This window comes from Ceratotherium simum, chromosome 7 (assembly GCF_057802395.1).
Source record: "Ceratotherium simum simum isolate JZ-2026a chromosome 7, ASM5780239v1, whole genome shotgun sequence".
Taxonomy (NCBI): Eukaryota; Metazoa; Chordata; class Mammalia; order Perissodactyla; family Rhinocerotidae; genus Ceratotherium; species Ceratotherium simum.
Window position 1 is genome coordinate 28,708,899 of NC_141906.1, and position 22,937 is coordinate 28,731,835.

The window sequence follows — 22,937 nt, forward strand, 5'->3', positions numbered from 1 at the left end:
CAGTTGGTCTGGTCAGGGATCTACCAGTTTTATTGATCGTGTCAAAGAATTAACTTTCTGGCACTGTTGATGCTCTCTATTCTGTGATTGTTTCCTATTTCATTAATTTTTAATTTTACTTATATTTTCACTAATATTTAATTTAATTTTGGGCCGGCCCTGTGGCTTAGCGGTTAGGTACACACGCTCCGCTGCTGGCGGCCCGGGTTCGGATCCCAGGCGCTCACCGAGGAACCGCTTCCCTGGCCATGCTGAGGCCGTGTCCCACATACAGCAACTAGAAGGATGTGCAACCATGACATACAACTATCTACTGGGGCTTTGGGGGTAAAAATAAATTAAAAAAAAAAAATTAATTTTATCTTTAGTTCCTTTCCCCCTTCTTTTGGTATTTAATTTTCTGTCTTTTCTCTAAATGGATGCTTAATTAGCTCTTTGATTTTCAGCTTTCCTTCTTTCTAAGTATTTGCCTTTAAAAATGTAAATTTCCCTTTTAGTTCAGCTCTATTTGTGTTCTGTAAGCTTTGATATGGAGTATTCTTATCATTCAAATAATTATATATGATAATCAAATGCTTTCTGATTTTCATGGGAGTTTTTTGAGCCTTAGGTTATTTAAGAGTATAAATTCCTTTTTTTTTTTTTTTTGGAAGATTGGCCCTGAGCTAACATCTGTTGCCAGTCTTCCTCTTCCCCTTTTTTCTTTTTTCTCCCCAAAGCCCCAGTGCGTAGTTGTATATCCTAGTTGTAGGTCCTTCTAGTTCTTCTATGTGGGATGCTGCCTCAGCATGGCTTGAAGAGTGGTGTGGTGAGTAGGTCTGCACCCAGGATCCAAACTGGCGGACCCCAGGCCACCGAAGCAGAACACACAAACTTAACCGCTACAGCACCGGGCGGGTCCCTAGAGTATAAATTCGTTTGTTTTTTTTTAAATATCGAAGGGTTTTATTTATTTATTTATTTATTTATTTGTCGGGAAGATCAGTCCTGAGCTAACATCCATGCCTGTCCTCCTCTTTTTGCTGAGGAAGACCGGCCCTGAGCTAACATCTATTGCCAATCTTCCTCCTCTTTCTCCCCACAAAGCGCCAGTAGATAGTTGTATGTCATAGTTGCACATCCTTCTAGTTGCTGTATGTGGGACCCCGCCTCAGCATGGCCGGAGAAGTGGTGCCTTGGTGTGCGCCCAGGATCCAAACCCAGGCCGCCAGTAGCGGAGCGCATGCACTTAACTGCTAAGCCATGGGGCCAGCCCCGAGTATAAATTCTTAACATGCAGATGGTTTTTTTTTGAGGAAGATCAGCCCTGAGCTAACATCCCTGCCCATCTTCCTCTTTTTGCTGAGGAAGACTGGCCCTGAGCTAACATCTATTGCCAATCCTCCTCCTTTTTTTTTTCCCTTTTTCTCCCCAAAGCCCCACTAGATAGTCGTATGTTGTAGTTGCACATCCTTCTAGTTGCTGTATCTGGGACGCTGCCTCAGCATGGCCGGACAACCGGTGTGTCGGTGCACGCCCGGGATCCGAACCCAGGCCGCCAGTAGCGGAGTGCACACATTTAACTGCTAAGCCAGGGGGCTGGCCCCAACATGCAGATTTTTAAGTTATCTGTCTGTCATTGATTTCTATCTTATGTGCAAAAAAGGTACTCCAGGTGATTTCAATTCTTTGAAATTTGAGGCTTGCTTTAATGGTTCAACATGAGGTTAGTTTTTGTAAATGTTCCATGTGTATTTGAAAAGAATGTGTGTGTGTATTCTTTTTTTTTTTTTTTTTTGTGAGGCAGATCACCCCTGAGCTAACATTCATGCCAATCCTCCTCCTTTTGCTGAGGAAGGCTGGCCGTAGGCTAACATCTGTGCCCATCTTCCTCTGCTTTTTATGGGACGCCGCTACAGCATGGCCTGACAAGTGATGCATCGGTGCGTGCCCGGGATCCAAACATGGGCTGCCAGCAGCAGAGCATGCACATTTAACCGCTACGCCAAGGGGCCAGCCCCTGTGTGTGTATTCTATACTGGTTGGATATGGTGATCTTAAATTAGACTAAGCTTCCTAATCATTTACCTCTTCTTTTTTTTTTTTTTTTATAATTTTGTTTATTTATTTATTTTTTCCCCCAAAGCCCCAGTAGATAGTTGTATGTCATAGCTGCACATCCTTCTAGTTGCTGTATGTGGGACACAGCCTCAGCATGGCTGGAGAAGCAGTGCGTCGGTGCGCGCCCGGGATCCAAACCTGGGCCGCCAGCAGCAGAGCGCGTGCACTTAACTGCTAAGCCATGGGGCCGGCCCTGGCATAATATTTTTAAGGTTAATTATGTTGTAACATATCAGAACCATTCCTTTTTAAGACTAAATAATATTCCATTGTATGGATATATCATTTTGTTTATCCATTCATCTGTTGATGGACATTTGGGTTGTTTCCACCTTATGGCTATGTAAATAGTGCTGCTATGAACATTGGTTTACAAGTATCTATTTGAGTCCCTGTTTTGAATTCTTTTGGGTATGTACCCAGGGCTGGAATTGTTTGGTCATGTGTTAATTCTGTAGTTAACCTTTTGAGGAACTGCCAAACTGTTTTCTACAGTAGCTGCACCATACCAGCAATGCACAACGTTTCCATTTTCTCCATATCCTTGTCAGCACTTATTTTCTGTTTTGTATGCTTGTTTATAATAGCCTTCCTAGTGGGTATGAAGTGGTATCTCTTGCTTTTGATTTGTATTTCCTTTATGACTAATGATGTTGAGCATCTTTTCATGTGCTTATTGGCCATTTATCTTCTTTGAAGAAATAGATATGTCTCCTTTTGTATCTATTTTTTTATTATTATTATTTTATGTCAGTTATATATATATATATTTTTTTTAATTTTTATTTATTTACTTTTTTTACCCCAAAGCCCCAGTAGATAGTTGTATGTCATAGCTGCACATCCTTCTTGTTGCTGTATGTGGGACACGGCCTCAGCATGGCCAGAGAAGCAGTGCGTCGGTGCGCGCCCGGAATCTGGACCTGGGCTGCCAGCAGCGGAGCGTGCGCACTTAACCGCTAAGCCATGGGGCCGGCCCGTCAGTTATATTTTTAAAACTGTTCCTGGTTATAATTGGAGTTCAAGGATGATGATACTGACATTCAGAGAAGAATTGTTTTTTTATGACAGGTCCTTCTTGAGATGAGTCAAAGCTGAACTTATGATCATATGCCTTTTAGTGCTTATTTAGTTCTCTCATCTCCCGGGGTGGAGACTTTCCAGGTCCCAACACAAAATGAGTGGCATTCACTAGCCCCTTGGTGGCTCTGGACTCCAGTTTCTGTCTCTTTAATCTCACAAGACTGTCAAGTGTACCATCAGCCTCTTAGCCTTCCCCTTGGAATCAGGAAAGTCCCCGGGAGAAAAGCAGTCCTAATTACCAGACACCTCCCTGTGCCACTGTCCCCCCAGGTTGCTGATTGGGTCGCTTTTTATAACTTGTTGGGTCTCGATGCCCGCAAAGAGCTCCAACTTTTCTAGTTTTCCTCCCTAAGAGGATTAGTCTGCATTACCTAGTCTATCCTTAATAGGAGGGCAAGTCTCAGTTTAGTTTTTGTAGAAATAACAATTCTTCATTGTCAAGTGCCTGTTTCATTGGCTTATTTAGTACTTATTTAATAATGTCATTACAATAAGGAGTATAACTAGCATACACCGCTTTGGAGCAAATACGACTGATGTTTGTTACAATGTAACTCAGTTGTTGAGACTGGAAATAAACGTATCAGAGTGGTGTACTAGTTATAGCCCCCCCCCCCCCAAAAGGGAATGGAACACATTAGTTAATCTAGTGTTTTTTTGTTTTGTTTTGTTTTGTTTTTGTGAGGAAGATTAGCGCCCTGAGCTAATATCTGATGCCAATCCTCCTCTTTTTGCTGAGGAAGATTTGCCTTGGGCTAACATCTGTGCCCCTCCTCCTCTATCCAGTGAGTTTTTAAGTGAAGGTTGATTGATTAAGATCTCTTCTATATGGTTCTTCTACTTGAAGCTTGTATACTGTAGAGGCTCTTGCCTTAAGTAAACCTGCTGTACACAAACCTGTACTTTTTAGGTATTTGTGGTGATTTGCATCATTAGATATCAAGGTTTTTTACTCCTATTTCTTTCTCGTCATCTTATTTAAAGAAATATTTCTCATTTAGTCAACAAATGTCTACTGAATCTACTCACATACTTCCTTCACAGCAGCAGGCCAAGTTCTGCCTGCCAAAAAAGAAAAAAAGTGTTTAAAGAAGAAAGAAGAGGGGCCGGCCCCATGGCTTAGCAGTTAAGTGCATGCGCTCCGCTGCTCGCGGCCTGGGTTTGGATCCCTGGCACACACCGACGCACCACTTCTCCAGCCATGCTGAGGCCGTGTCCCACATACAGCAACTAGAAGGATATGCAGCTATGACATACAACTATCTACTGGGGCTTTGGGGGGAAAATAAATAAATAAATAAAATTATCAAAAAAAAAAAAAAGAAAGAAGACATGTAGAGAAATAATTGAGTATAATACATAGTGTGACGAGTGAACTAAGCTCAGGGGTTTCAGAGAAGCATGAATGTTTTCAAGGGGATTTCCCACTTCTTTTTTCTTCCAAATATCAGAGTGCAGCATATGTGAGATCCTATGTTCTGGTTGCATATTTATAGGAAGAGTTTATGAATTGAATTTGTTAGGTCATTTTTAGATATATAAATAGGAGTTGAACAAGAGTGCCCTTTTCGACTCTAGTTTTTAAGAAAATGTCTGTGACACAACTGTGTGTGCCTGAGTTGTTTTTTTTTTCTTTTGGTTTCTGTTTATAGGAAGAGCATTAAGAAGTTGGTTTTGAAAAACCTTAACAATAGCAGTCTCTTCTCTCCTGTTAATCGTGATTCAGAAGATCTAGCTTCACCATCTGATTATCCAGAAAATGGAGAGAGGTAAACTGAATTTTGTTTTGGGTTGTTTCTGGTAGAGAACCCTATTCTCATTTTGAAGAGATTCATTCATTCTATGAAAACTCATGAAATTTGATGAATGTTGCATAGAAGTATTACAGCATATGAGCACCTAGCAATTAAGTCCTGTTTTTATTTCTTGAGTACTTTAGACCTTAAAATTATTGGAGTTCTTCTAATGCAGTTCTGCAAAACTGTTTGGTATCCATATGTGTCATTTTGGACAGGGTTAGCATGCATTTGACACCTCTTATCCCTCATAAAATAAAGGATATTTTGTGATAATTATTAAAGTGATACATAGTCATTATAACTAAAGCAAAAAAAAAAATCAGTATAGAAGTGTATAAAGGAGGAAGTGGAAGTGTATGTACACTAATCGTTAATAGTTCATTATAGGGGGCTGGCCCCATGGCTTAGTGGTTAAGTGCACACGCTCCGCTGCTGGCAGCCTGAGTTCAGATCCCAGGTGCGCACCAATGCACCGCTTGTCCCGCCGTGGTGAGGCGGCATCCCACATGCAGCAACTAGAAGGATGTGCAACTATGACATACAACTATCTACTGAGGCTTTGGGGAGGAAAAGGGGAAAAAAGAAAAAAAGGAGGAGGATTGGCAATAGATGTTAGCTCAGGGCCAGTCTTCCTTAGCAAAAAGAGGAGGATTGGCATAGATGTTAGCTCAGGGCTGATCTTCCTCACACAATAAAAAAATATTTCTGTTACAGATTTAATAAAAAAATATTTCGTTATGTAGTCTTATAGTTTAAAATTTATTTATGTATTCTTGTAGATATATATAGTAGAGATTATGCATGAATGATATATTTTATAGCCTGCTTATTTGCATTAATTTTATTATAAATGCCCTTTCATATCAATATGAATGTATTTGCCTTTTCCTTTTTTCATGGCTATAGCCATTATTGTGAATGTGAGATAATTTAATCAATTCTATTTGAGGACATTTAGATTATATGGTATTCCTATATTCAAAATAATGCCTCAGTGAAAAATCCTTGGATATGCATCTTTGCACTCCTGGTTTTTTTTTCCCCCTCTTTGGATAACATTCTAGTTTGATTTATTATTAATGAAACGTTTTCTAATACCTTGCTTATTATAATATTAAAAATATAAAAGTTTTTCAGTTTTTTATTTTGAAATTCACCGTAAGTTATTTGATCCCACATAGTAGAGGACTCTTTTTTTTTTATTTTATTTTTTTTACTAAAATTGGGATGCTCGGATCCATTCATTCATGAAAATAGACCAGTGAAAGGCATGGAATTTACAGTCAGATTTCCTGGATTAAAATCCCAACTCTAGCACTTATACTTTGTAACCTTGAGCAAGTTACTTTATCTTTCTGTGTCTCAGTTTTCTTTTCCATAACATAGAATGATAGTTACCCTTGGGCCGGCCCCATGGCTTAGCGGTTAAGTGCGTGCGCTCCGCTGCTGGCGGCCCGGGTTCGGATCCCGGGCGCGCACCGATGCACCTCTTCCCCGGCCATGCTGAGGCCATGTCCCACATACAGCAACTAGAAGGATGTGCAGCTGTGACATGCAGCTGTCTGCTGGGGCTTTGGGGGAAAAAGATAAATAAATAAAAAATTAGAATGATAGTTACCCTATGTTAGAGGATTACTATAAGTATTAACTGAATTTTTAATATGTGGAATTACCTAGAACAGTGCCAGACGCTTAGTAAAGGCTTAGTAAGGGTTGGCTGTTGTCATTGTTACTACTACTACAAGGGGCTAAGATACTGTTTCTATTCTACCTTTTCAGATTCAGTTTCCTGAGCAAACCTGTTGATGAGAACCATCAGCAGGACGGAGATGATGATTCTCTCGTGTCACGTTTTTATACTAACCCTATTGCCAAACCCATTCCTCAAACCCCAGAGAGTGCTGGAAATAAACACAACAGCAGCAGCAGTGTGGATGATACCATCGTTGCATTAAACATGCGTGCTGCCTTGCGAAATGGGCTGGAAGGAAGCAGTGAAGAGACCTCTTTTCATGAGGAGTCTCTGCAGGATGACCGAGAAGAAATAGAAAATAATACTTACCATATGCACCCGGCAGGTCAGATTCAGATTGGTACATGGATAATCTCTTATCAGTCATTTGAGACCTCTTGTTTGTCACAGATTTTCAACATAGTAGAAGTCAGCTACCTGAATTTTTAAATGTTTTTAAGTTGCATTTTATAGAAGTTAACATTTAAACATTTTTCACTTATGCTTTGGTTGATTTGTAATTCACATACTTTTTGTACTTTTGGGGTAGTTAAAATTCATGTCATTAAAATTATCGTGTTACGGTTTAAAAATCCCAAATTTTATAGTAGAGAGACTGTCCTCATACTTTTTTTTTTTTTTTTTGAGGAAGATGGTTCCTGAGCTAACATCTGTGTCAGTCTTCCTCTAGTTTGTGTATGGGACACTGCTACAGCCTGGCTTGATGTGCGGTGGGTGTGTCAGCACCCAAGATCCAAACCCACGAACCTCGGGCCACCAAAGCAGAGCACACGAGCCTTAACCGCTACGCCACTGGGCCAGCCCCCCTCATACTTTTTGTAAATTCACGTAGATTGCTTATTAGTTTTTTAATTAAAGTCATATTGATAATTATTTTTATCATATAACATTTTTGAGATTTGAATTAGATTAAGTATATAGACCATGATGCCTGACATATGGAGGCATTCAAATGGTAGCTGTTGCTGTGGTTTTTTATTATCACCCCAGTTCTCTGCTTTTCTGTCCCCCCCCACAACAATGAACTGACCAGTTTTTTCCCAACTAATCCATGAAACCAGTAATATAAACTATAAGACTAGACTGTCTTGATTGGATACTTAAAGATTGCCATTTTTCTGTGTTGACGTAACATCTCATTTGGGTTTTGATGAATGTCATTACATTCCTTTTTTTTCTTTTTTTTTTTACAATGTACATATAGTGAAGTATACAAATCTTTGGTGTTCATTTTGGTGAATTTTGACATATATATACTTGGTTATCCAACACCTCAGTCAAGAGATAGAGCATTTCTTTTACCCCGGAAAGTTCCTTTGCGTCCCTGTGCCCAGAAGTCAACCACAGTCTGGTTTCTGCCACATACATTAGTTCTACCTATTTTTGAACTTCATATAAATGGAATCATGCTACACATACTCTTTTTGACTCTATAATTTTTATGAGATTTCATCTATGATGTATATGTCAACATTACCTTCTTTTTTATTGCCGAGTAATATTCCGTTATATAAATATACCACATTTGGTTTATCCATTTTGTTAGTGAACATTTTGGTTGTTTCATAGTTGAAGTGCCTGTAAAATGTTTCTGTATATGATTTTCTTATTTCCTTCTTATATGTCTTCTGATCACTTTGTGCTCTAAGAAAACAATTTTATACTTTGACATTAAGAATCCCAAATATCTCTTTGTGTGTGTATATCTGCATGAATTCATTATGATACTACTTTTTTTTCCAAATACCCAGTTTTATTGATTGTAGTTTTCTCACTGACCTTGTTTGCCAGCTCCCAATTAAAATTCCATTTCCAAGGACACTCTAACAACCTTCTGAACTTTGCCAGTAGAGAAGCAAATTAAGTATACAAGTGGGTATTGCTGGAGGGTGGAGTTTGATCTAATATTGGCCTTAAATTCTTTTCTCTCAGAGAGCAAGTTACCCTGATCTCTACCTATAAATGGGACAAGGAGTGATTAGAACAAGCATACCAGTGTTCTGTTTTCTTTGAGTTGTTCAGAAATCAACCTAGTTGATGCTTTTTAAAATAACGCTAACATAGACTTAAGTTTCCATTGGTCTATGGGACTTTCTCACGTAGGATTTTTCATCTTTTAGCTCTCTATTTGGAGATGTAAATTTGAAAGATACAAGAGGTTTATGGAAGACAGTGGGCTATAAAATAAAAAATACTGGGTTTGGAGTTTAGGTACATCTCTATCACAGAATTACTATATAAGCCAAGGTAGATTATCTCCACCCTGAGTTGTGGTATCTTCATGTGTAGAATAAAAGAAAGAATGGATTAAGTAATAAGCCTTTCCTAGAATATATTCTATGGAATGCCTTTCATAGTGCAGTATGTTAATGGATGTCAGTGAAAAGAAGGTTCTGTGGTTAAGTCTGGGAAACACTGGATTAAGTAAAGTTAAATAGACTTCATTATTTTGCAGGTTTTCAGAGCCTATAATATGCTATCATGTGCATGTTCCCCAAACTTTCTTGCCTATGAAGCTTTTTTTAAAAAAACACATGGTTTTTCCTAGGAATAGTGTTCCTTAGAAAACCAGTTTGGAAAAGTACTTTATTCCTATATATTTTCTCTTTATGTAATAATTTAGTTACTGATTATTCAGGTAATTTTGAAAGTTAGTCATTTTGTAGAAAATTTTTTAAAAGGAAAAAATGAAATAAATGTTACTGAAAATTCCTCTACCTGAGGACAATCACAATTAATATTATATTTTTTGTTTGTCATAGGCATTGTTCTCACTAAGGTTGGTTATTATACAATTCCATCTATGGATGACCTTGCTAAAATTACCAATGAAAAAGGAGAGTGCATTGTTTCTGACTTCACTATTGGTCGTAAAGGTGAGTGTGAGTTTAGGAGTTGTAGTGTGTAAGCCAGAGATCTGCACCTTATTTTTATAATTAAGTAAAGGAAGCTCTTGATAACTGAATCTGTTTTTTTTTCCCTACATTTGGACCCACCTTGGCCTGAATAGTAGACACTGATTGACAAGTACTGACACAAGATTAGAACCTTATAACATTCTTTGGTAACTGTTTGGTTTATTGCAATTTTCTACAATTAAAATAACTGTAAACAGCAAGAAATACTAATGAGAAAATTGTATAGTTGACAAGAGATGGATAATATTTAGGTTCAACTTCATCTTATTAAGATATTACAGATAGGAGGAAGATGGGCACAGATGTTAGCCCAGGGCCGTCTTCCTCAGCAAAAAAAAAAAAGAGGAGGATTGGCAGATGTTAGCACAGGGCCGATCTCCTCACAAAAAAAAAAAAAAAAAAAAAAAAAGATATTACAGATACAATTTTCTTGGGGAAAAAATTTCATCTTGCTGTATTGTATTGAAAAAAGGGCATACTGCATGTGCCATTTTCAAATCATACTGCAGGCTAGGTGCTAATGGTTATGTAGCTGTAGTACAGATATTTGGGAAGAGATTTAAGAAGAATGTTTTGAGGATAACATGAGTGCTGTAAAAATGCAGATGTTAAACCAGAAAAGAATTTATTTGCTGTCACCCTCTGATATATATTATGGATAAAATAACCCATTCAAGGTATTTCTGGGTGATTTAAATTATAGATTGTTTACAGCTGCTCTTTCTTTCTGATTCTATACGCACTAGAAGTGTAAAGTAGGTATTTGCCCTCTCTACAAGATGAGTTTTTAACTGTTTGCTCTGAATTGTAGGTTATGGTTCAATCTATTTTGAAGGAGATGTGAATTTGACAAACTTAAATTTGGATGATATTGTGCATATCCGAAGGAAAGAAGTAATTGTCTACTTAGATGATAACCAGAAACCACCTGTGGGTGAAGGGCTAAATAGGTATGAATTTATTTACATATTTAGAAAATAATCAGGGGCCAGCCCCGTGGCTTAGCGATTAAGTGCACGCCCTCAGCTACTGGCGGCCGGGGTTCGGATCCCCGGCGCACAGCGACGCACCGCTTCTCTGGCCATGCTGAGGCGGCATCCTACATACAGCAACTAGAAGGATGTGCAACTATGAAATACAACTATCTACTGGGGCTTTGCGGAGAAAAAGGGAAAAAAAGGAGGAGGATTGGCAATAGATGTTAGCTCAGGGCCGGTCTTGCTCAGCAAAAAGGATTGGCATGGATGTTAGCTCGGTGCTGATCTTCCTCACAAAAAAAAAAAAAAAAAAAGAATCAGCTAAATCACAATTTTTTTTTCCTGTAAACATAAATATGTTCATTTAATATACATTTTTCTGCAACTTGCTTTTTTGACTTACTCTACAATGTGTGATTATTGTTTCTCTACTTTCATTTACAAGTATAAATGATAAGTACTACACTATGACTTTTTGATTCTTTTTTCTTAATAGTATTAGGTCCAACTACTAGTTTCTGAAAACACTTTTGAGTAGTAGTTTATTTTTTCTTATTTCTGCTGTGACTATGCTTAATTCTTTGTATTTTAGTGTGAGATACTAGCTTCTAATATCTCTTTAAAGAGGTGAAAGGGCCGTAGTTAAAATCACTTATGTTCACAACCTACCAAGGTTGAATCATGAAGAAACAGAAAATCTGAGCAGCCCTATAACTAATAAAATCGAATTACTAATAAACCCCTCCCAAAAAAAAAACCCCAAGACCAGATGACTTCACTGCTGAATTCTACCAAACATTTAAAGAAGAATTAGCACGAATTTTCCTGAAACTCTTCCAAAAAATTAAAGAGGAAAGAGCATTTCCTAACTCATTCTATGAGACAAGCATTACCTTGATTCTAAAACTAGATAAAGACACCATAAGAAAAGAAAACTACAGACCAGTATTCTTACTGAATATTGATGTAAATATCCTCAACACAATATTATCAAACAGAATTCAGCAGTAAATTAAAAGGATTACACATGATGGCCAAGTAGGATTTATTCCTGGAATGCAAGGATAGTTCAGCATACGAAAATCAGTGTATAAGGCATCACATTTACAGAATGAAGGAAGAAAACCACATGATTGTCTCAACTGATGTAGAAAAAACATTTGACAAAATTCAGCACCCTTTTATGACAAAGACACTCAACAAACTAGAGATAGAAGGAAACTATCTCAACATAGTAAAGGCCATATTTGAAAAACCCACAGTGAATATCATACACGGTAGTGAAAGACTGAAAGCTTTTCTTCTAAGATCAGGAACAAGACAAAGGTGCCTACTTTGCCACTTCTATTCAACATAATAGTGGAAGTATAAAGAAATAAAAGGCATCCAAATTAGAAGAGAAGAAGTAAAATTATCTTTGTTTGCAGGTGACGTGATCTTATATGTACAGAAGCCTAAAGATTCCAACAAAAACTCTCAAAATCCCAGTGGCATTTTTTTGCCGAAATAGAAAAATCCATCCTAAAATTATATGGAATCTCAAAGGACCATGAATAGCCAAGCTAATCTTGAAAAAGAAAAAAACTGGAGCACTCACACTTCCTGACTTTAAAACTTACTACAAAGCTACAGTAACCAAAAGAATGTGGTACTGGCATAAAGACAGACAAACAGACTAATGGAACAAAATAGCCCAGAAATAAACCCTCACATATATGGTTAGATGATTTTGACAAGGTTGCTAAGACCATACAATGGGGAGAGAACAATCTCTTCAATAGGTTTTCCCAACAGGTTTTGGGAAAACTGGTTATCCACAAGCAGAAGAATAAAATTGGACCCTTACCTTATGCCATATATAAAAATTAATTCAAAATGGATCAAAGACCTAAATGTAAGACCTAAAACTATAAAACTCTTAGACTGAAACATAGGGGAAGGTTCCTGACATGTATTTGACAAGGATTTCTTGGATATGACACTAAAAGCACAAGCTACAGTAGTAAAAGTAAACCAGTTGGACTGTGTCATAATTTAAAACTTCTGTACATCAAAGAACATAATCAACAGAATGAAAAGGCAACCTTCAGAATGGGAGGAAATATCTACAAATCATATATCGAATTGGGGGTTAATAACCAGAATATGAAGAAGAAATCCTGCAGCTCAACAACAGAAAAACAAATAACCTGATCGAAAATGGGCAAAGAACTTGAATACACATTTCTCCAAAGATGATATACGAGGCCAAGAAACATATGAAAAGATACTCAGCATCACTGGTAATTAGGGAAATGCGCATCAAAATCACAATGAGCTATCACAACCATTAGGATGGTTATTATAAAAAAAAATAAGTTTTGCAAGAGTGTGGAGAAATCGGAACCTTTGTGTATTATTGGTGAGAATATAAAATGATGTAGCTGCTATGGAAAAGAGTATGGTGGTTCCTCAAACAATTAAAAATGATCCAGCAGTTCCACTTCTGGGTATATATCCAAAAGAATTGAAAGCAGGATCTTGAGGAAATATTTATACACCCATGTTCATAGCAATACTGTTCACAATAGCCAAGAGGTAGAAGTGTCTATTGACAGATAAATGGAGAAACAAAATGTATATATGTACAATGGAGTATTAATCAGCCTTAAAAAGGCAGGAAACTCTGACATGTACTATAGCATGGATGAATCTTGAGGACATTATGCTAAGTGAAATAAGCTGATCACAGAAAAAATACTGTATGATTCCACTTATTTGAGGCATCTAGAGAGTCAAATTCATAGAAACAGACAGTAGGATGGTGGTTGCCAGGGGCTGGAGGTGGTTGCCAGTGGGAAATGGGGAGTTGTTTTTTAGTGGATATAGAGTTTGTTTTGCAAGATAAAAAGGTTCTGGAGATTGGTTGCACAACAGTATGAATACATTTAGCACTACTGAATGGTATAGTTAGAAATGGTTAAGATGGTAAATTTTATGTTATACCTTTTTACCACAATAAAAAATAACATTTAGAGCCAGCCCTGATGGTCTAGTGGTTAAGGTTTGGTGCTGTCACCGCTTTGGTGGCCTGGGTTCACTTCCCGGTCATGGAACTACACCACCGGTCTGTCAATTGCCATGCTGTGGTGGCGGCTCACACAGAAGAACTAGGAGAATTCACAACTATGATATACAGCCATGCACTGGGGCTTTGGGGAGAAGAAAAAAAAAAAGAAAAAGAGGAAGATTGGCAACAGATGTTAGCTCAGGGAGAATCCTTCCCTGCAAAAAAAATAAACAGTGTTTAGGGCCGGCCCTGTGGCTTAGCGGTTAAGTGCGCGCGCTCGGCTGCTGGCGGCCCGGGTTCGGATCCCAGGCGTGCACCGACGCACCGCTTCTTCCCCATGCTGAGGCCGCGTCCCACGTACAGCAACTGAAAGGATGTGCAGCTATGATATACAACTATGTACTGGGGCTTTGGGGGAAAAATTAAATAAATAAATAAACAGTGTTTAAAAATGTCATTTATTATTATGTGCTGGTCAGTGTACTACGTGCAAGGCATACAGAATTAATAGAACACAGTCCATGAATTCAGGTATTGATGTTAGAAGAATACATTACAACTATTATAGTCATCTTCACAGTCATTATTTAATGGTTAATACTGTGATGTTCCTGATACCTTATTCTGCAAGCATTTGTTGTCAATAAGTGGTAATTGTTGCTATTATTACTGTGGTTAAGTACAACAGCACTTTTTTTTTTTTTGGATGAGGAAGTCTGGCCCTGAGCTAACATCTGTGCCCATCTGCCTCCATTTTGTACGTGGGATGCCACGCCAGCATGGCTTGATGAGCTGTGCATAGGTCCGCACCTGGGATTCGAACCTGTGAACCTCAGGCCGCCGAAGTGGATTGCATGAACCCAATTAGTATGCCGCTAGGCTGGCCCCTACAATAGCACTTTAAGACTTTCACTAAGACTTAGGTCATAGCTCTGGGCTATGACCACTGGACTATTAGCACTGGACTTGGTCAAGGATGCATAGCTTAAGTGTTATTAAAATTAGATTGGAAATAATTGATGTACCATGGTAGTTTGAAATAAATGGGGTGTAACACTTAAATCACATATTGAGCTAGTTGATGTGTGGGTAATTCCTTGCTCTTAAGCTTATCTACCTTGGGAGGCAAGACTCAAATTAATGAAACACCTGCGGAATAATTCCAAAGTAACACATGTACCTTTATTTGCTATTTATATAGATGTTGCTTGGCTTTCTGGTCTTACATATGAAACATTTACACTTTACTTGGTTGTACATTACAGGAAGGCTGAAGTTACATTGGATGGAGTTTGGCCAACGGATAAAACATCTCGTTGTTTAATAAAGAGCCCAGATCGACTTGCTGATATCAACTATGAGGGAAGATTGGAAGCAGTTTCAAGGAAACAGGGAGCTCAGTTCAAAGAGTACCGTCCTGAAACGGGCTCTTGGGTGTTTAAGGTATGTCACTTAACCAAGTTATAAACTGTAGGTAGAGTCACAAAATGTTTGTGTTAGAAAAGATCTCTTAAATTCTCTTTATTTTCACAAGTTAGAAAGCAGATGTAGAGATACATCATGATTTGCTCCAAATTACTCATTTGTTTAAACCCCAGAGCCATAAAGAGCTATTATAAACTTTATGGGCCCGTGATTCAAATCCTCTACCCCATCCTATGAGCGTTTAGATACACTTCTAAGGTATGGTTTTCCTAATGTGTGGCGTCTTTTAGGGACATCAGGCAGAACTTTTGTCTCTTGATAGATGAACTCTTCCTAAATAATTGTCATTCTTTTAAAGATATCTAGGGATGTAGAGCTTGACTTCCTCCCTTTCTTGATAGTTTAACCCAATGTTTTCTTTCTCTTCTCTGCCAGTTGGATTATTTAACTTGTTGAAGGCCCTTGCATAGGTAGAGAACAACAAGAGAGTATATAATTGTGAAAATAGTAACGGCTCTTTGGAGTCGGTTTCCTATGTTAATATATTAATTTAGTGATTATATGACTAACTAGTATACACACCAAATGTTATCTAAATCTTAGAAAAAGAGTCAAGTATGATAGGTGTCGTTTCATTGTGCTTTAAATATTTTGATCTCTCTCACTTTGTTGCTGTTGTTGTTAACTAATTCTGCAAAATTGAAAGGGCAAGTATTGTGGAAGCTGTTTTGAATATAACAGTGTTAAAATGGATTCTTTTCTTCCTTAGGTCTCCCATTTTTCTAAGTATGGCCTTCAGGATTCTGATGAAGAGGAGGAAGAACGGCCATCCAAAACTAGTACAAAGAAGTTGAAGACTGCCCCTTTGCCTCCTGCAGGCCAGGCCACCCCATGCCAGATGGCTCTTAATGGCAAACCAGCACCTCCACCCCAGGTAGAGAAAGGACAGTGAATTTGAATGGAATCCGTGATACAGAAGTCGAAAGCAAGTCATTCAGCTAGTACAAAGCTATTTTATGACCCCTGGAACTTGGAAGAGTACAAATGTATTGGCAATCATGTTGAGACAAGTATAAGGGAGGGCATGAGGTGGTACTGGCATCTGTTTTTTACTTGAGGGATTTAAAGAATTCTCTTGCTATTTGGATCATTCCGTCTACAGATTGTCATTCTTAAACACCCTCTCTCTCATTTGGACTTGCTGAATTCTCTGCTCAGTGATCAACTTAAGATAGCAGTTTGCTTGTGTGGGTTAATGCAAAGTAAAACCTACTTTTGTTGACAACCTGATGTGTGGTTTAATCTTGTTCTTTACCTCCGTGTTTTTTTTATAAAAGTTCAATTAGCTTTCTGCAAGGATTTTTAACTCCATTTTTCTCAAGTTGTTTGCTTTTACTTCAGGTAACCTCTTGATTTTGTATTTTAACAATACATAATCTTTATGAAAACAGATAAAGTTTTAGAATACAAATGAATTATTTGGCCTGGGGAGAGTAGGGGCTGCACTGTTAATTGCAATTATTTGTATCATACTCTTTTTTAGTATTGTTAAGCTAGTATAAACCTTTTGTCCTTGTAGGGAAAGGTTTATAATTTGAATATCAGGTAGTTTCTTTGCCAACTCATAAAGAGTTTTATTTTCATTTGGATGTTGTTTATAATCAATCAAGTTATAAAAAATTTTTTTCTTTGCTGCCATACTCCCTCAAAGAAAAGAACTTGATATAGAATTTCTTTGTAAAGCATCCTCTACCTCTCAGCTGCTAAAAGCAGGACCTTTGGAATTTTCCGTGCTACAATTCTTATGGCTACTGATTTGTGAGATTTTTATGATTTATTAAATAATTTCTTGGGAGGCATTTTCTGGAGATTGTTGTGTATGTATGTCCATATGTGCACGTACGGGGTGAGGGGAGGGTAAGATAAAAGCGGGAAACAGGAACTATGTTGACTTTTATGTTTAAAATCTTTGTAGCATTTAGATTACCTGTAAGAAATCTCTTATGAGCTAAAAAAAATGCTGTAAATGGACTTGATTTTCCAGTTATCCATGTTCATTTTGTCTGAAACATGTACTTTGTATAATTCCTTTCTTTCTTAAGTGTTTTTTGATCTTATATATATTTCTTAGGATAAGAGTCAGATAGCTTTATATTCTGCCAATGAAAGTAATTATATAGGATCCTAAAGGTACAATTAAAAAAGAAAAGCTTCATCTGTGGACAGACAGAGCAAATTCATATAATGTTGATAATCAGTGGTTTTTAGGCTCTTTAATTTCCAGAATGTAAATAGTAAGAGATAATTATAAACTCCTGTGATGACAGACACTTCAGTAGGTGAGAGTTCATTGAAAAGATGAGCACCCAAAAATTTCAGAAGAACAAGGCTCTAGGAAAAAGAGGTGGTAAGGATCAAAATGGGCGAAGAGGATATAGTGAATAGGGGTCTTTTTCAGGTATCTCCTTTGATTGAAGAAGTGGATGGTCTTTGACCTTTTGGATGGGGAAAGCAGAAATGGGAGATATTCGTAGAGTTGTTTAGATTCAGGCTAATGTGTTGTAACAGTAATGTGGGACTCGAGAGAACTCTTTCTTCATCTTGCCCAGTGACCCAAGTGAGACAGGTGGGAAATGCCAGTGGTTGCACAGTTTTTAGTACCAAGGCCTACATTTTACTTGGCGTGAGGAAAATACTTGAGCTATCTGAATGAACTGGGAACAGACAGCACGGTCTTCTCATCTCAGCGTCAAGGTGACTATCTTCACACTGTCTTCTGGCCCCCTGGAGAGGTTGATTTCCATAATATGGTGTTCCTTCAGTCTGCTGTAGCATTTTTTTTTTTTTCCTGTACATAATCTCAGGTTCTCTGACTTTGTTGGGGGGTGGTTCTTTAGGTATTAGGAAGATTTACATTGTTGTTCAGTGGTCACATTTACTCTACTACCTTTTATGTAATATCCTTAGTCTCCTCTTTGCAGTTTGTTCTTAAGCCTTGCTTTGCTCCTAAAAAAGCAGGTTAATCTAAGCATTGAGAAAACATAAACGAAACTAAAATTTCATGTAATCTTGCCTTCTGTGTCTTTTAAGTTAGAGAAAATGTTGGCAGAAAAACCATCACAGATGAATTCGGGCAGTTGCAGAAACATTTTCTTTGGTAATTAGAACATTAGTTCCAAAACGCTGATCTGAGATCCGGTTTTCAGCTGACTGCATCAATACCTCGGTAAGCTTTGATTCCATAGATCTGGCATGGGGCTCAGGCATATTTATATTGTAAATGCTTTTCCCCAGGTGACTGAGATGTGCAGCCAGGTCACTGTTGAAAAACCTCAGATCTTTGGGATCAGGTAGATAGATACGTAGTTTTTTTTACCTCAGCCTTATACTGAAATGTAACTTGTGTTCAGTATCATTAAGGCAGACTAGTTGACTTTTTCAGAAACTTAGCATTGTTCACTCAGTGAGTACATTCGAATAAGTTAAAAAAAATTTTTAAAGGAAAAAAGTGATTAGGATTTAGAAGAATATTCCATTTCATCTTGTATATACTTTAAAAAGTAATAAAATGGCAGCTATTTAAATTTATCCAATGTATTTTTTAATATATATTTTATATTTTTATGCGATCTATATATATTGTATATATATAAAATAATTCAAAAGCCGCGAGCCTTTTTGCTTCAGATATTAATGTTATGGTGTCCTATGCCTTCTGCAGTCATATCCCTGAATGTATGTGTGGAAAAATACACACTTAGTTTGGTGGGCCCTTGAAACCCCAACATGGAATTTCTCTTGAGAACACAATATTGTTGACAGGGCTGATTTTCCACCAAAATGAATATAAAACATTCTTTGTAATTAGAAAACGAGTTGTTTTGGAGGCAGGCAACAGTAGTAGTTACACTGGATTAAAGTACTTGGATGAGAGGACAGTATGAAGTAGTTTCAAACCTTTTTGACTATGGACTGGTCATTCACCATTTGCTGAATAACAGTGTCTTGATTTACTATACCTACTTGAATTACTTTACCTAGTGGATTAAGAGATGATTTATCTTTAGGGAACTGGCAGCTTTGTTTATATGAGGAAGATTCTTTTGAGTTGGAGAGTGGAGGTTTCTCAAATCATTAGAAGTTCAGTCGTAAGGGGCTGGCCTGGTGGCGTAGTGGTTGAGTTCACGTCCTCCGCTTCAGTGGCCCGGGGTTTGCAGGTTTGGATCCTGGGCGTGGACCTATGCACCACTTATCAAGCCATGCTGTGGCAGGCGTCCCACATATAAAGTAGAGGAAGATGGGCACAGATGTTAGCTCAGGGCTAATCTTCCTCACCAAAAAAGAAAAAAAAAAAAGTTCAGTCGTAAAACATCATCTTCCATATATCTAAATAGTCATTTTACAGAAATCTGTATACTGGGTATCTGTAATGTACTTTGCTGGTATTTAGACATAAATAATGTTCTACTTTCAAGAGATTACAGTGTAGGAAAGGGAGAGTTAAAATGATATTCTATTTGGCTGCTCCTCCAAGTGCATGCCTTTGTTTTCCGTAGACCTCCCAGGGGCGTCCTTTTTTTTTTTTTTCCCCTCAATTCCTTCTGAGCCATCATTTTTTTATTAGTCTACTTTTCTTTCCAGGACTGGCTTTGAAGAAGCACCTGATCTCCCAAGATTTCTCTGAAAATAAGTACTCAGACTTATGGATGCTTGTTCACATATAGGGGGCTGTAGGAGCTTACCAGGTCTTCATAGTTGCATAGTAATTCACTTCCCCTTTGTCCACTTATTAGATGATTTCTCGTAGCTTTGAAGTCTATGCATGAGGGGGAGTGAATAAAACCTTGATCTTGAGTTCTTCTTAAAGATGTGCAGGGTCCCTTAGGTCTCTAATCTAGTTATTTGATGAGATCTTCCCATTTTGCCTAAAACTGTTCTAAGTGAACATCTCTTGCATTAGTGTTATTCCTTTGTTGAGTAGCGTAATAAGTTGGAACCATCTTCTCCCTTCTTCCTTTCCTCCCACCTGTCCTCTCTCCTTTTTGTTCTTTCATAGTTATTGATTGCTTTCTCTGCTGTGTGCCAGGCACTGCATTAGGTGATGGAGATAACAAAGAAAGTGTTTGGTAAATGTTGAATTTAAAAGAAGTGCTTGGTGTTGGATGTGGAAAACAGTAGGCCATAATCTCTGTTTGCAAGGCTTGACCATCTGGTGGGACAAATATATATATGCAAGAAATTATAATACATTGTGATGCATCGTATAAACTAGGTATAGACTGGGTGTTGTGGGAGCCCAACAGAGGAGGGTATCCTTACTGACAGTTTGACAGAGAGGATGAGGGGTTTCAGAACTTTTCTTAAAAGTGAATTGGTTTAAAATTAACATACTACGGAACCATTGGAACGAGAGTGTTCCCATAATTCTTGTAATTATAATGGGAGCATCATCACCAGGATTGCTTTTTGTTTTTTTTTTCCTCCAGAATTCAAAGCATAAAAGTAGACAGACCTGCCTGTAGCCTCCCCAATAGGTAAAAAATAGTATCATCTTTGCCTTTAGACCATTATCTAGCTTCCAGTTTGTTAAGAGCACTCCTTGGGGATTGTTCACATCTTAAGTGACAATTCACCGTGCATCCAACACCTCAGTTTTTCTACAGTTATCAGTGGGAGCAGACATTCTTTTAGTAAGGATATTTGTTAAAGGGATGCAGGGGAGTAATAGTTAATATACCATTAAAAATAAGGTTGAAAAAATTATACTAATGGTTGTTACTTTGTCCAAAGAACTCATGAATTTCTTTTTAAAACTACAGGTTGCATCCATTTGAGGTTTAGCATGAAAGAGGCCACTCTTGGAAGATAAGCCAAAAATTGTGGACAGTTAATAATCTACAAATGATATCATGATAAGAAAAACAATTGGTAGAACCTTTTGATTTGAGAATATTTCATGAATTGGCTTACCCACTTGTTACCAGGTCATATGCAAGTTTAGGACATATTTAGTGCATTTGTATTGAACCAGTTATTTTACAGTGTGCTTCAGCTTTATGGGTGTTTACTTTTCAAGACATAAACTATTAGTTATGATTATATCTTTAAAACTGCTTAATAAATGTAAATGTAACTCTTGACACTTTTAAACATAAAAGAATTATTCCCAGATTAAAATTGCTCCTAATATTATTACTTTGTTTTTCCTTTGGGGAAATTAGAGTAGACAGCCCTTGTATCTTACATGGTACTGCACAGGTAAGAGCCCAGCTGACCTTAGGATTCAGTCACCCAGAAGATAAATTCCAGGCCCAAAATTGTGTTAACTGGAAATTTATTTCTAAATATTTTCTTTAAGAAAGTATAAAGTTAACTGGAGACTTTGATCTTTGTACCTTTTATTCTCTTTTCCCAATGGCTTCTGGCTACAAGGTATTGTTAGGGCAGGGTGATCCTGTGTAAATTGGAAAATTATAGTTGCTAGCTAAATCAGGTAAGGCATAGCCTTTGTCTGAAGACTACCATTTGTTCAATATGGGTGCTGGCTAGGTTCCAGACACCAGACCAAAATATATATTACAAAAGGATGATTCCATGCATCCTCATTTGGATCCCAGGTACTTAAGGGGGATTACTGGGTTATCGTTGTTAAATCCTCTTTAGCAAATAGGCTACCTCACGTTGTGATAGAATGGGAAGAATCTAATATTGCTATATCATATTCTGAATAAACTAAATATCGTCTAGAAGCTCTGTGTCTGTTTGGTGTATTTAATGCTGCTTTCCTGATCTTTCTGCTGTCTACAGAGCCAGAGCCCAGAGGTGGAACAGTTAGGGAGGGTTGTGGAACTGGACAGTGACATGGTAGATATCACCCAGGAGCCAGTTTTGGATTCCGTGTTAGAAGAGAGCGTGCCTGAGGATCAGGAACCTGTGTCCGCCTCAACACACATTGCATCTTCACTGGGAATTAATCCACATGTCTTACAGGTGAAGTCCTAACCCACCCTTGCTACAACAGGAAGCCAAACTAATATTTGTCTCCCTTGCATAATGTTGGGCCTCTTCCTTGATTATTCATTTAAGAGCTTTGAGTACTCACTAGAATGAGAAAAACAGGAATATGGCCAATGTTTGGGCCACGTTTTCCCATTCAGGGAGGGAAGGCTATATTAAGATTCAGAAGACCTGGATTCTAACCCCAGTTTTGTAACTATTACTATGTGACTTTAGGCAAGTCATTTAACATCTGTGAGCACTGATTTTTCTCTATAAAATATTACTTTGTTTGCTTCACAGAGTGGTTTTGAGGCTATGGAAAGTGCTCCCCAAAAGTTTAAAAAAAAAACCTAGTACCTACAGGTTTCTTTAAGTTCTGTCTCAGCTTCCTCCTGCTCATGCCTTTTGGCATGTTATTCGTTTAGCCTGTGGCTTATGTTTGACTTTGAAATTATTCATTCATTTGTGACAATGTGGATGGACATTGAGGGTATTATGCAAAGTGAAATAAGTCAGAGGGAGAAGGTCAAATACCATATGATTTCCTTCATTAAGTAGTAGATAATAACAACAATAAACAAACACATAGAGATTGGATTGGTGGTTACCAGAGGGGAAGGGGGGAGGGAGGAGGGTAAAAGGGATAATTCGGCACATGTGTGTGGTGATGGGTTGTAATTAGTATTTGGGTGGTGAACATGATGTAATCTATGCAGAAATAGAAATATAATGATGTACACCTGAAATTTATACAATGTTAAAAACCAATGTTACTGCAATAAAAAATTTTTTAAAAAAATGAAATTATTCATTCAGCAAACATGTGAGCAACTG

At 37.8% G+C, this 22,937-nt stretch overlaps 1 protein-coding gene across 10 annotated transcripts in view; it reads left to right on the top strand.

Moving 5' to 3' along the window:
- The window catches only part of NUP98 (nucleoporin 98 and 96 precursor), a 111,152-nt gene that overhangs the window by 58,090 nt on the left and 30,125 nt on the right, over positions 1–22,937 (top strand). For 9 of the 10 annotated variants that reach the window (XM_087433358.1, XM_087433363.1, XM_087433361.1 and 6 more), the window contains 7 exons: positions 4,836–4,952; positions 6,762–7,060; positions 9,498–9,611; positions 10,465–10,603; positions 14,945–15,122; positions 15,874–16,038; positions 21,912–22,094. In XM_087433358.1, coding sequence (XP_087289484.1) covers positions 4,836–4,952; positions 6,762–7,060; positions 9,498–9,611; positions 10,465–10,603; positions 14,945–15,122; positions 15,874–16,038; positions 21,912–22,094 — 1,195 coding nt within the window. Of the gene's footprint in view, positions 1–4,835; positions 4,953–6,761; positions 7,061–9,497; positions 9,612–10,464; positions 10,604–14,944; positions 15,123–15,873; positions 16,580–21,911; positions 22,095–22,937 lie in introns of those variants that run through there. The other variant, XM_087433367.1, reaches the window with a different exon arrangement.